The following is a 14983-nucleotide window of genomic DNA, read 5'->3' on the forward strand; positions in this document are numbered from 1 at the left end:
GTCAGGAAGCAACACGGATAACCAGATAATAACATGGATAAATAAACAGAGAAGAAGAATTGGAGAAATGATGGACGGATGAACAAGGGGCTAAATGGAAAGGCAGATAAGAACATGGATGAAGGAACAGAGGAATGAATAGAAGATAAGATGGACAGGTAAGGCCAATAGAATGAGTGATAAGTGGATGGATGAGAAGATGGGTTGATACATGAATGGATGGATGGATGGATGGTCAAATGGGTGAACAGCTAAGTGAAAAGAAAAGTGGGCGTGCTCACAGATGAACAGATGATTACTTAAAGGAAAAGAGGATAAATGAGTAAACAGAGAATGTGATGAATGGATAAATAGAAGGGTGAAAAGATGGACGGATGGACGAATGGATATGGTAATGTATTGATTGGTGGATTAATCAATAAATGTATTCATAGATGGATAGGAAGGTGGACTAGATGATAGGGAAATGGATAGAATGAATGATAGATGGGCAATTGATCACATAATAAATAGATAGATAAGCAGAATGGTAAACCAATAGATGAAAGGATGAATAGGAAGGTGGACAGTCAGACTAATGAGACAATGGATTAGTGAATGGAGGGATGAACAAATAGATGAACAGATGGATGAAAAGACAGATAAGTAGACAGGTGAAGAGTAAACAGAAAGATGGCAGGAAGCAAAGACAGGAAGACGGATGTACAGGTGGAAGGGCAAAGTAACAAATGGAAGGATGAGCGGATACACAAGTGGGTGAACAAATAAGTGGATAGATACATGAATGGGCTAACAGATAGATGGACAGATAGGTGACTGGATGTCTCTTAGGGTCATTTTCTTCATTTCCTAATTCACTTCTATAGCAAGGCCTACTTTTAATTTCTTACTAAAGGCCAGTAAGTGAACTGTTCATTTCAGCTTCAATAACGAGACTTTTACTCACTCTACCAAGTCTTTGATGGTAAACATCCATCCATTATCTCAACTTACTTATACATTGAAAACTAGAATGTTCCAGTAAGTCTTGAGCAGCCCAGCATCAGGCAGATAGCGGATTAATGCTAGGGAGCCATTGGACTACATGGAGCCCAGTTTCAACTTCTATTCACAAGCTGATTCTTTCATTTATAAATACATAAGGCCCTCTGACATCAAGTGAGAGAAGACCAAGACTGTGAGGTGACCACATGGCTCTTACCGAGGACATTTCCTGGCAGGAACACAATCATGCTCATGGACAATGAGCCCAGCCAGTAAAGGCCCACGTTGCGGTAGCTCTGCCTGCAGAGACAAAGAGAGAGAGAAGAAACAAATGATTTAATACAGAAGGTGAGATCTGGGAAAGCGGGGATTACTGGGTCATGGATGATATAGAAGAGGGTTGGCAGCCAACTGCCAAAGGAGATGGACCTGTGTGTGACCCTGAGAAACTCAGCTGACTGTATCCCATTCATAATAATACTCTTACTGGGTCATTCATCCAGAAGTGATGACCAATCCTGAGTTGGAGAGGACATCACAGGGATGTAATCTGTGGTGTATGCGGGATGTACATAACCTGCAAACCTAAACATCTCCAAAATACTCATTTTAAGAATTCTGCATACTTCACTGGGCACAAAGTAAGAAACTTGTGCCAATAATAAATAAAAGTGGATCATGTTCTTAAATGAGTTATGAAACTCTGCTCACTTCCCAAAAGTTTTGGGATATTCTTCATTCAAATATAAATGGCTGAAAAAAATGAAAGGAAAACTTTGAAAACACATCAGATCTCAATGGGAAAAAAAAATCCTGCTGGACATCTCTACTGATATAGATTGGGTAATGTGTTAGGAACAAAAAGATGCCACATTGTTTGATGGAAATGAAAATGATCAACCTACAGAGGGCCAAATTCAAAGACACCATGAAAATCAAAGTGAAAAAATGATGCGGCAGGCTCGTCCATTTTGATTAAATTTCATTGCAGCAACTCCAAATCGTACTCAGTAGTTTGTATGGCCCCCACATGCTTGTATGCATGCCTGAAAATGTCGTGGCATGCTCCGAATAAGGCAACAGATCTCCTCCCATATCTGGACCTGGGCATCACTGAGCTCCTGGACAGTCTGAGGTGCAACCTGGTGGCATCAAATGGACTGAAACATAATGTCCCAGAGGTGTTCTATTGGATTTAGGTCAGGCGAGTGAGCGTGGGGGCCAGTCAATGGTATCGATTCCTTCATCCTCCAGGAACTGCATGAATACTCTCGCTACATGAGGCCGGGCATTGTCATACACCAGGAGGAACCCAGGACCCTCTGCACCAGCATAGAGTCTGACAATGGGTCCAAAGATTTCATCCTGACACCTGATGGCAGTCAAGGCGCCGTTGTTTAGCCTGTAGATGTCTGTGTGTCCATGGATATGCCTCCCCAGACCATCACTGACCCACCAACAAACCGGTCATGCTGAACGATGTTACAGGCAGCATAACGTTCTCCACGGCTTCTCCAGACCCTTTCACGTCTGTCACATGTACTCAGGGTGAACCTGCTCTCATCTGTGAAAAGCACAGGGTGCCAGTGGTGGACCTGCCAATTCTGGTATTCTATGGCAAATGACAGTCGAGCTCCACGGTGCCAGGCAGTTAGCACAGGGCCCACCAGAGGATGTTCGGCCCTCAGGCCACCCTCATGAAGTCTGTTTCTGATTGTTTGGTCAGAGACATTCACAACAGTGGCCTGCTGGAGGTCATTTTTTGGGGCTCTGGCAGTGCTCATCCTGATCCTCTTTCCCCAAAGGAGCAGATAACGGTCCTGCTGATGGGTTAAGGACTTTCTACAGCCTTGTCCAGCTCTCCTAGAGTAACTGCCTGCCTCTTCAAATCTCCTCCATGCCCTTGAGACTGTGCTTGGAGACACAGCAAACCTTCTGACAATGGCACATGTTGATGTGCCATCCTGGAGAAGTTGGACTACCTGTGCAACCTCTGTAGGGTACAGATATCGCCTAATGCTACCAGTAGTGACACTGACCATAGTCAAATGTAAAACTAGTAAAAAAAAAAAACAAAACAGTCAGAAAAGATGAGGAAGGAAAAATGTCAGCGGCTTTCACCTGTTAAACCATTCCTGTTTTGGGGGTCGCCTCATTGTTGCCCTTCAGTTGTTAATTTCATTAACACCAAAGCAGCTAAAACTGATTAACAACTCCCTTTGCTACTTAACTGACCAGATTAATAGCCCAGAAGTTTTATTGACTTGATGCTATAATCAAATTAAAAGTGTTCCTTTAATTTTTTTGAGCAGTATATTTCTTTTCAATGGACATCCTTGAACTCATTCACAGTAGGGCTCACTGAGACCGAAACGCCCTAAGTGAATGACTTTCTGGGCTAAGCTTTTACTGTTCTTCTAGGATCTTTCCATGTGTATTTAGCTGGTAGGCCAAATCAAACCTAGTGGTGCCCTCCTGCTGCCATGCTCACCCATTGGAGATCTTCATCACCATCAGCAAGTACAAGATGTAGTGTGCAGAGCCATCCCAGTAACAAATCATCATTCCATATGCAGTGCGCAAGTAGGGCTCCCCCTGCAGACAAAACAGAGAAAGAACGCTAGGTGAAGTGGCACCACAAAAGGCCCAAAGTTGGTGGTTCGAGACACTCAAGTCTCCTTTCCTACCTCATTCATGTAAAACTCCATGAAGCCACTGATGTAGCCATCTTGTTCCAGGCCGATAATAAGATCTATAACACTTGTGAAGGCACAGACTGAAAAGACTGCAAGAAAAAAGGAGGCAAAGGAGTCAGTGAGCCAGTGCTGCAGATAAAAGGTCCAATTACACAGATTCTATGAGCCACAAAAATGCCCTTGACTAGCCAAAAGAATTCCACTGTGGTGCATGGACCAGAAGAATCCACCACATAATTAATGCAGTGCTACTTCACTGCCTAGGAAGATCTTCAACTGGACCAGTAAAATACATATACAGTGTGTTTTGTCTTGGTAGAGTAATATATTGCTCTACTTTTCCCTTTTGTATTATTAATATGTAGCCTTTGTCAGAATGCCTCCCATCTCCCAGACTTACCACTGTTTATAAGGTATTGTACCATTTAACTTCTCCCCACCTTCCCTTCTACGTCTATAACCTCAGGCAATGAGATGTAGTAAAAGGCAAGCAAGAGTTAAGTTACAATTTAAATGTATTATTTTATTATTTTTAATGTATTATTGATAATTTTCATAAATAATAACAATATGCAAAGTACATTTGAATATTGGCAACCCTATAACATGATAAATGCTGATGTGTAGTTTCAGGCGGCACACAGACTTGTTAGTTACTTAAAATGTTTCTAGTTAAGTCCTCATTTTTGGTTAGCTTTCTTAAGAACAGGCTGCATGCCTATCTCAATATGGCTGCTGAGCTGTGCTTTTCATTGTGTTGTCCCTTTCAGTTCATGGAGTGAGATGGTCTTTCATCAGTTTGGTAAGAGAGAGAGGATGAGGTAAAGCAAGTAAATTTATAGGTTTTCTGTCCAACCCCTACAGCCAATAGGGACTTGAGGTACTAAAAGGCTTTTGATACAAGCCCATTCCAATCAGCCATACTTCAGATAAATGGGGGGACAGATTACCCCCTGCCCTCCAAACCATATGTTAAGGTAAAGCCTTGCAGTTAGGGAGCCTGGCTTTCTTGTGGGGGTTGAGAGAGAGACTTTTGCAGAGAAACACTTACCAAACTTGTTTGAGGCACTTCTCCCCCAACCCTGTCGTAAAATTACAAAGAGACTCAGTCCTAAAGGGGAGATGGGGTTCTTAACCATGAAACCATTGCTGCTATTATCAATAATGTAACACTAATATTACATTGCTATGTATAAGTTACAAATAAAGACATACAAAATATTTATCAACTTGTATGCAAAATTTCACATCACAACACAGTGCCTGAGAGATACACTCACTGAGACATTGCCACAGCCGAAGAAATGCCCTTTCAGAGACAATACAATATAAATGCCTTGCCAAAGAGCTACACTTACAGAGAATAAACAAAGATTCTGCAACTCCAGATGCATACCCATACACAGCCAATACACCACTAAAGAAATACCAACTTACAGAGTCAATTCAATACTTCTGGAGTTCCAGGAGAATGCTTGTTCACTTTCAATACAATATTAGTGTAGTACCAGTCTATAAGTCATATTGTGCCAGGAAGACATTCCTCCACGATGCCAGTGCACTGCCTAGAAAGAGCTCCTACTGAGCCAGTACCTCTGCAGTGATAAAGCAATGACCACAAAGAGCCAGTTTAATATCACTGCTGTGCCAGGGAGCTTCTATCATGCGGATGGCACAATGGCTATTCAGTGCCAGACAAATATCTGTGGAAACACAATTACACACCATAGAAACTCAAGGGTTGTGCTCACACAGAGCCAATAACAGACCTCTGCAGTACCAGAGAAATGCCTGTGTACTGATAATGCAATACGATATCACTGAAGTCCCAAGGAGGTGATCCTAAAGTGGCAATGAAATCTCTCTTCGGTACCAGCAGATATTTGTGGATATCCAATACAATCCAAACAGTAGTGCCGCCAGGGTGGTAATCATGCAGAGGCAATACAAAGTATCTACAGCACAGGGGTAATTCCTGTACAGGAAACACAATACTACTGTAGTTCCAGGGAGGTACTCATAGTGCCAATCTAAAACCATTATAGTGGCAGAAACATGATCCAACAGAGTGATTACAATGCCACTTGACCCCACATGAAGTGCTCCTACTATACCAATATTAGATGTCTGCAGTGCCAAGGAAGTACCCAAGCTGAGCTCAGACAATATCACTGCAGTCCTGGGGGGTGCTCCATGATAGATAGATAGATAGATAGATAGATAGATAGATAGATAGATAGATAGATAGATAGATAGATAGATAGATAGATAGATAGATAGATAGATAGATAGATAGATAGATAGATAGATAGATAGATAGATGACAATATCTGCTGAAACATAGCTAAAGTTAGACCTCTTATATCATTGAAAAATGCCGAGAAATTAGTTCACGCATTTGTTTTCAGTCGACTAGATTACTGTAACGCACTCCTCTCAGGACTACCCAAAAAAGACATCAATCATTTGCAACTAGTGCAGGATGCAGCAGCTAGAATCCTAACTAGGAAAAGAAAATCTGAGCACATTTCTCCAGTTTTGATGTAACTACACTGGTTACCTGTGTCATTCAGGATTGACTTTAAAATTCTACTCATGGTTTATAAAACCTTATATAATCTCGCCCCATCTTATATATCGGAATGTCTGATACCTTATATTCCAAATCGTAACCTTAGATACTCAAATGAGTATCTCCTTAGAATTCCAAGAACAAAACTTAAAAGTGGTGAGGCAGCCTTCTGCTGTTATGCACCTAAAATCTGGAATAGCCTGCCAATAGGAATTCGTCGGACTGATACGATGGAGCACTTTAAAAAACTGCTGAAAACACATTATTTTAACATGGCTTTCTCATAATTTCACTGTAATCAAAATCCTGATACTCTATATCTCCAACTCATTATATCTATTCATGGTGGCTCTAAAATCTGTACTAACCCCTACTCTCTTTTCTGTTTCCTTTTCCGGTATCCTTTTGGTGGTGGCGCAACTACTTAAACCCCCGTGATGTTCCAACAATGGTGGATGGATTAAAAGCCAGAAGTCTGTATGACCATCAACATCAAGTGACTCCGTGAGAACCCTAACTACAAAGAGGACTATTTCATTTATGCTAGGTAGAATGCCCAGAGGGGACTGGGCGGTCCCGTGGCCTGGAACCCTTGCAGATTTTATTTTTTTTCTCCAGTTTTTTTCTGTTTTTTCTGTCCACCCTGGCCATCGGACCTTACTCCTTTTCTATGTTAACTAATGTTGTCTTATTTTAATTTCTTATTTTGTCTTTGGTTTTTCTTTTCTTCAGTATGTAAAGCACTTTGAGCTACTTTTTGTATGAAAATGTGCTATATAAATAAATGTTGTTGTTGTTGTTATCCGTTTTCTCTGCCAGGACATAGATATGGAAGGACATTACAGTGGGGTGGACATCCTAACAGTCACTGAGCAAAAACTGGTATAGACTTTGGAACACTAGGAGACAGCATCCCATCTGGTAGGCCCCATTAAAGACGCCTAATGGGAAGCATGGGTGTTGTGCTTCAATGGGCCTGTCCTGTCAGGTTCTCTGATGGCCATCCTGGGGACCTCACAGATAGAGAAGATACAAGGACCATTGTGGTCCTTCTGAACTGGAAGTGTCTCCTGGAGGCAAAAGATTAAGTATGGGATATAGTACCAGGTCCAGAGTTAAAGGAGAGCCCTCACCTCAGCTCAGGGAGTTAAAATTGGGAGAGGAGCTGGACAAAGTTCACCTGGGAAGAGTGGCAGAGAAAAGAAAAGAAAAAAGGATTGGATTGGTTGTAATGGAATAGAATGGTGTTCTACTAAGGAAAAGAAGCCTGTTAAAGGTACTGTTTAAAGGTACTGTCCTTGTGTAGTTGCGTCTGGGGTGCTGGCATGTCCGCTACTGGCCATGACAGACAGACAGATAGATAGATGGATGTGGAGGATTTTCAACAAATCATAAATCTAACTTTATCATGTTTATTTAAATTAGAATTTCTGGGTCATGGCTGGGCTGGCCTTAGGCCTCCTTGAGGTCCCTTGATTTCTTTTCCTTGTTGGCTCTCTGACCATAGCATGTCATCAAAATAGACTTTAACTTTGCCACTATAACTATTAGATACTTAGTCACAGCTGAAAGACAATTATATTCTAATTTTATAGATAATTCTATTAGAAACACTTCCATGTTTACCTATTTATTTTTTCCATTTTCAGCTTTCTAATTTTAATTTAATAAGACAGAAGAGCTGCTCATTGAATGCAGAACCAGTACAACCACTGATTCTCAAAGAAATACTGTTTCTTTAAGGGCCCTTATGGTTCTTTACTGAATTGTGTGGTAACCCTAAGCCTAACCCTATGCCTAACCCTCATAGAACTACTGCTAGGCAAAGCACCATTTCATTCTGGGAATGGTTCTTTGCATATGAAGTTGGTTCCTTTTGCTTTGAAAAACTCCCTCAATGATAAAAAAATCCAAAATCTTTAACATATGGTAGTAGTGCTGGGAGGTATACCGGTTCATACCGAAAACCATTTTTTATTTTTGTTATGATATGGATTTTCCTTATATCGCAATACCGGTTTAAATAGCCTAAACAATGTTCGTAATGTGGCGCAGTGGGAAGGTGTTTAAGGGGGGGATCTTTTTCACTGCTACACCACTAAACACTCATGCAATGGAGTATATGCGTTAGTGGAGGTATTGAGTGGCGAAAATGGACAGACAAAACTGAAGATGTAGCAGACGATAAAGTTGAACACGATGACACAGAAGAACTTTTGTCGAAAAAAGGAGCTGTGTCTGTTGTCTTGAGATACTTGAGTTACTGCAAATGCTGTAGAGCTAAAGTTGTCACCGGAGGTGACAACACAAGCAATTTGCTGCAGCACCTTAGTTCCACACATTCATGGTACTCCAAAGCATGTGTACGGCTAAGATTGACACCCTTGTCCTCGGGTAAAACTGAAAAAGCTAGAGAACACTCAAGTCAGACGTCATTTGTAGACACGTTTGCTAAGAGGTACTGCCTACGACAAAAAGAGCAAGTGGTGGATCAAAATAACCAACGCCATTACAATCCATATAGTTAACGTGTCAGTGGACAGAGATTGTTAACATTAACAGAAAGTGTAGTTGGTTTACAAAAAATATTTAATATTTAAATGTCTTACTGGTATTTCTGAATGGATGAATAGTAATTTTTTAAGCTAAATAAAGAGAAAACTGAAATTTTAGTGATTGGCAATAATGGATTCAATGAGGTTATCAGAAATAAACTTGATGAATTAGGATTAAAAGTTACAACGGAAGTAAAAAACTTAGGGGTAACTGTTGACTGTAACCTGAATTTTAAATCGCATATTCATCAGACCACTAGGACAGCATTTTTTCACTTAAGAAACATAAGTAAAGTTAGACCTCTTATATCACTGAAAGATGCTGAGAAGTTAGTTCACGTGTTTGTTTTCAGTCGACTAGATTACTGTAACGCACTCCTCTCAGGACTACCCAAAAAAGACATCAATCACTTGCAACGAGTGCAGAATGCAGCTGCTAGAATCCTATCTAGGAAAAGAAAATCCGACCACATTTCTCCAGTTTTGATGTCACTACACTGGTTACCTGTGTCTTTCAGGATTGACTTTAAAATACTGCTTATGGTTTACAAATCCTTAAATAATCTCGCTCCATCTTATATATCTGAATGTCTTACACCCTATATTCCAAATCGTAATCTTGGATCCTCAAATGAGTGTCTACTTACAATTCAAAGAACAAAACTTAAAAGAAGTGGTGAGGCGGCCTTCTGCTGCTATGCACCTAAAATCTGGAATAGCCTGCCAATAGGAATTCACCAGGCTGATACAGTAGAGCACTTTAAAACACTGCTGAAAACACATTACTTTAACATGGCCTTCTCATAACTTCACTTTAATTTAATCCTGATTCTCTGTATGTTCAATTCATCATAATAACTATTCATGGTGGCTCTAAAATCCATACTCACCCCTACTCTCTCTTCTGTTTCTTTTTCCGTTTTTTTTGTGGTGGCGGCCTGCACCACCATCACCTACTTAAAGCATTATGATGTTCCAACATTGGTGGACTAAAAGCCAGAAGTCTGCATGACCATCATCATCAAGTCCTTCCGTGAGAACCCTAAATCCAAAGAGGACTGTTTCATTTATGTGAGGTAGAATGCCCAGAGGGGACTGGGTGGTTTTAATGGTCTGGAATCCCTGCAGATTGTATTTTTTTTCTCTCCAGCTTTTTTTTGTTTTTTCTGTCCACCCTCGCCATTGGACTTTACTCTTATTCTATGTTAATTAATGTTGACTTATTTTATTTTCTGTGTCTTTTATTCTTCATTATGTAAAGCACTTTGAGCTACATTTTTTTTGTATGAAAATGTGCTATATAAATAAATGTTGCTGTTGTTACTATTTATTCCTTTTCTAAGACATGTTCAGCGCAATAAAACTTTTGACAAGCACCTCTGGATATTTTACTAAGTCTAAATGCCTCCTTGGATGGTTGAAAATATGTTGTCAATTGTTGTTATTAATTATTAATTTAGGTATGTTTAAAAGCTGTAAAATTTTTATGCCGTTTGGCTTGCTCTCTCTCTCAAGGGTGGGGATCGATCTGTTCTTAACTCTATTTTTCTTTTTGTAAAAACTTGATTGCTTTGTATGGAGTGCAATAAAATTAATAAAAATAAAAAAAAAAGAAAAAAGAAAAAAAAAGAAAATATGTTGTCAAAATTATTTGCAGTTAAAGTTGTTTGCAAAATGAGTTCAATAAAAAGTTTCTATATTTTGACTGCAACTGTCATGCAATGTGATTCCTTCTCTTCATTAGTGCCACCCCCTTGAAAGCTATCACTTTATGGGGCCATGCAAACCTGTATTAATACTTGTGTGCACATTAAAATGTTTTTTTTGTACAATGTACAATTCTCATGACAGTGGAATAGATTATTCTTAGCCAGTCTACTATAGTAATTGCAGTGAAAAATATGGTTAACATCCACTCATGCATGGGAAAAAAATACCATCAAATACTGTGAAACCGATATAATTTAAAAAAATACCATGATATGGAATTTTGGTCGTACCACCCAGCATTATATGGTAGGCTACCTAGCAGGACACTATCAGTTTAAGAAAACCTAGACTTAGGCTGTGTTACTTTATGTATGCAGCAAGAGTCCTTTTAAAACCACAAGCCACTTGTGTTTTATAAATCTGTTGCCATTTAATTGTGGTTATTTATTGTATGGAACCTGTAACAGATCCAAATAAATCAAGATTCTTTCCAGAACCTTCATGTGGATGGATTTATGGAGAACCAAAAATGGTTCCCCTATGGCACGGCTCTGAAGAAACACTCTGGCACCTTCAGCAAATTGAGAAAGTTAGTAGCATTAAGTACCTGGGAACCATATTGAAAAACAGCTTGAACTTTAATAAAAAAACATGTAATACATTTACAAAAATGCAGACAGCATAGCTCTTTATTAAGAAGGCTGAGGAAAAGGAACATTTGAGCTAGCATCCTACGGAGCTATTATACATGTCATGTTGAGATGCGTACCGACCTCTTCATCCTTGGCTTTTTTTGAGGGACTGTGACTAATAATAAATAAACTTGGGGAAACAACACAGTTGGGGTTGACAATCACCACAAGGGCTTCAAGAATGATATAACAAAAGTGCAAAAAGAAAAATGGATTAAATTGTAAAGAAGCTGACACACTGCTTACATAACTGTTTCCAAATTTCGCCTTCTGGAAGATGATACTGGCTGCCAAAACTTAAAACAAATAGAAATAGAAATACTTTTATACAGATGGTAATAAAAGGTTTAAATAAGCCAAATTCAATGCTGGTGAATTATGCAACTATTCTAGCATTCTGTTTTTTTTAAATATGTCATTAATTTGTCTTTTATTGCATGCCTTGTATATAAGAATGTGCTCATGTATGTCACTGACTGGACCAGAGCAAATTTCCACTTGTGGACAATAAAGTTAAAGTAAACTGTGCACCCATCTACATGAGAGGACAATAAGCAGTTTAATTTTTTTAGAAATCACAATCATTGACAGCCTAGAGTGGACACAATACATTTCAGGTCTTGTTGTAAAGATCCACAGCAACTTTTGCTTTCCCAGACCAAATCCACATGTCTGCAATCTATGGCCGCCCACTTCTACAGGGGCACCCTGCACTGCCTCAGCTCAAGGCAGGACCACAAAGCACTACAGAGGTTGGTGAAGTCAGCTCAGAATGTTGTTGACACACAACTCGCTTCTGCTCGGGACGTATATAAAATACACGCTGCCTCAGAAGGATAAACAGTATAAAGACCTCCACCATGCTGAACAGTAACTCTTCTCGTTTCTTTATTCAGGACCATTAGCTCTTGCACCAGTAGGTTCAAGAAGAGTTTTAATGCACAGGTCATAATGTTATTCAGCAGGCACGTCTACTGACAACTGATTGTTCTTGTAGATATTGTCACGCGTATGCACAAGGGAAACAGCTTGATAGCTTGGGTGACGGTAATTCTCCACTGACACAGGAGGTGGCACTGTGAACTAACAACTTCTCTTCTTACACTTCTGAAGAAAGGATGATTGACACCTGACATCACCTCTGGCGCTCATCCACCTGGACCCACCTCTTCCTCCCAGAGTACCTTAACCTCCTTAGCGTTACATTTTTTTACAAAAAAAAAAACATTTAAAAAGCATTGCATTTTTTGGCTTGAAAGATGATATTTTTATTCAATCTCCTCTTTCTACTATAAAACACGCAAAAGAACAAAGTCAGAAGTGTAGAAAGTATAACAATAATAATATGAACAGCATGCTGCACATGTGTGAATGACGCAAGTGTCACTTTTAGATTCCCAGAATTACTTTCAGTTTCAGTTTCACTGATTGAAGACAAATTCACTTCATCATCACTGCTGATGAGAGGCGCTTCTTATGAGACGCCATTATGAGGCTAGGAGAAGACACGTCTACACCGTTGCCCAGGTAACCCTTGGGCCTGATGCTTACGCAACATACAGTATGGCTATACCATTGCCCCAGTGAAGCTTGGCACTAATGCTGTTGGCTCTTTTACAGCCTGAGTAAACCTTGGCTCTTAAGCGAAACACATCTATACCGTTGCCCGATTGACACTCGGGACTAACGCTTTTAGCACAGTTTTGACAGCCCAAGTTACGCTCAGGTCCAACGCTAAAGAGGTTAAATATGGAAGAGCCATAACTAGTCACCTTAGACAGAAGTCGGGATGACTCAATTTAGGTTTACTGTATATATATACTGCTCAAAAGAATTAAAGGAACACTTTTTAATCAGAGTATGGCATAAAGTCAATGAAACTTATGGGATATTAATCTGGTCAGTTAAGTAGCAGAGGGGGTTGTTAATCAGTTTCAGCTGTTGTGGTGTTAATGAAATTAACAACAGATGCACTAGAGGGGCAACAATGAGATGACCCCCAAAACAGGAATGGTTTAACAGGTGGAGGCCACTGACATTTTTCCCTCCTCATCTTTTCTGACTGTTTCTTCACTAGTTTTGCATTTGGCTACAGTCAGTGTCACTACTGGTAGCATGAGGTGATACCTGGACCCTACAGAGGTTGCACAGGTAGTCCAACTTCTCCAGGATGGCACATCAATACGTGTCATTGCCAGAAGGTTTGCTGTGTCTCCCTGCACAGTCTCAAGTGCATGGAGGAGATTCTAGGAGACAAGCAGTTACTCTAGGAGAGCTGGAGAGGGCCATAGAAGGTCCATAACCCATCATCAGGACCAGTATCTGCTCCTTTGGGCAAGGAGGAACAGGATGAGCACTGCCAGAGCCCTACAAAATGACCTCCAGCAGGCCACTGGTGTGAATGTCTCTGACCAAACAACCAGAAAGACTTCATGAGGGTGACCCAAGGGCCCCATGTCCTCTAATGGGCCCTGAGCTCACTGCCCAGCAGCATGCAGCTCGATTGGCATTCGCCATAGAATACCAGAATTGGCAGATGCACCACTGGTGCCCTGTGCTTTTTACAGATGAGAGCAGGTTCACCCTGAGCACGTGACAGAAGTGAAAGGGTCTGGAGAAGCCATGGAGAACATTATGCTGCCTGTAACATCATTCAGCATGAGCAGTTTGGTGGTGGGTTAATGATTGTCTGGGGAGGCATATCCATGGAGGGTCACACAGACCGCTACAGGCTTGACAAAGGCACCTTGGCTGCCATTAGGTATCAGGATGAAATCCTTGGACCCATTGTCAGACCCTATGCTGGTACAGTGGCTCCTGGTGCACGACAATTCCTGGCCTCATGTGGTGAGAGTATGCAGGCAGTTCCTGGAGGATGAAGGAATTGATACCATTGACTGGCCACCACACTTTCCTGACCTAAATCCAATAGAACACCTCTGGGACATTATGTTTTGGTCCATCCAATGCCACCAGGTTGCACCTCAGACTGTCCAGGAGCTCAGTGATGCCCTGGTCCAGATCTGGGAGGAGATCCCCCACAACACCATCTGTCATCTCATTAGAAGCATGCACCAATGTTGTCAGGCATGTATACAAGAACACAGGGGCCATACAAAGTGCTGCGTACAATTTTGAGTTGCTGCAATTAAATTTTGGCAAAATGGACTAGCCTGCCACATCATTTTTTCACTCTGATTTTTGGGGCGTCTTTGAATTCAGGGCTCTGTAGGTTGATCATTTTCATTTCCATCAAACGATGTGGCATCCTTTCGTTCCTAACACATTACCCAGTCTATATCAGTATAGATATCCAGGAGGATTTCTTTTTCCCATTGAGATCTGATGTGTTTTCAAAGTGTTCCTTTAATTTTTTTGAGCAGTTTATATACAGAACAATCCCTCTTAACTGACCTCGCGTTAACGGGCCTGTTAAAATAAAATTTAAAAAAAAAAATGTAATCCTGAGTTCTTTTTTATATTATATGTATGCACATCCTTCTTTCCTGGAAGGTGAGAGGTATTTTAAAACCAGAAAACAACAAAACAGTGTTCAAATTAAATAAAGTGCAGTGTATCAAAAGTGTTCTTTAAATAAATAATCCATTAAAATGAGTGAATTAGTGGAGGTTAAAATCCATTAGTAAAAAAACAAGTCCTTTAAAAACAATACAAACGAGGTTAAAACAATGGCTGAAAGCGGTCTCTTAAAATCCAAAGCACGGTGCCTTCTTCTTTCTACCTGGCGGCTCCCCTGCTTCTCCCATCGGGCTT

General features: G+C 40.5%; 1 protein-coding gene across 1 annotated transcript in view; it reads right to left on the reverse strand.

Annotated features, from left to right (window-relative positions):
- tm6sf2 (transmembrane 6 superfamily member 2) overlaps positions 1–14983 on the reverse strand; it is a 34950-nt gene that overhangs the window by 5947 nt on the left and 14020 nt on the right. Inside the window, exons 3-5 of the mRNA XM_039766702.1 lie at positions 3672–3769; positions 3476–3579; positions 1202–1284 (exon numbers count right to left, since the gene is read on the reverse strand). Of these exons, the coding sequence (XP_039622636.1) occupies positions 1202–1284; positions 3476–3579; positions 3672–3769 (285 nt within the window). The remainder of the gene's footprint in view (positions 1–1201; positions 1285–3475; positions 3580–3671; positions 3770–14983) is intronic.

Source organism: Polypterus senegalus, chromosome 10, assembly GCF_016835505.1.
Source record: "Polypterus senegalus isolate Bchr_013 chromosome 10, ASM1683550v1, whole genome shotgun sequence".
Classification (NCBI taxonomy): Eukaryota; Metazoa; Chordata; class Cladistia; order Polypteriformes; family Polypteridae; genus Polypterus; species Polypterus senegalus.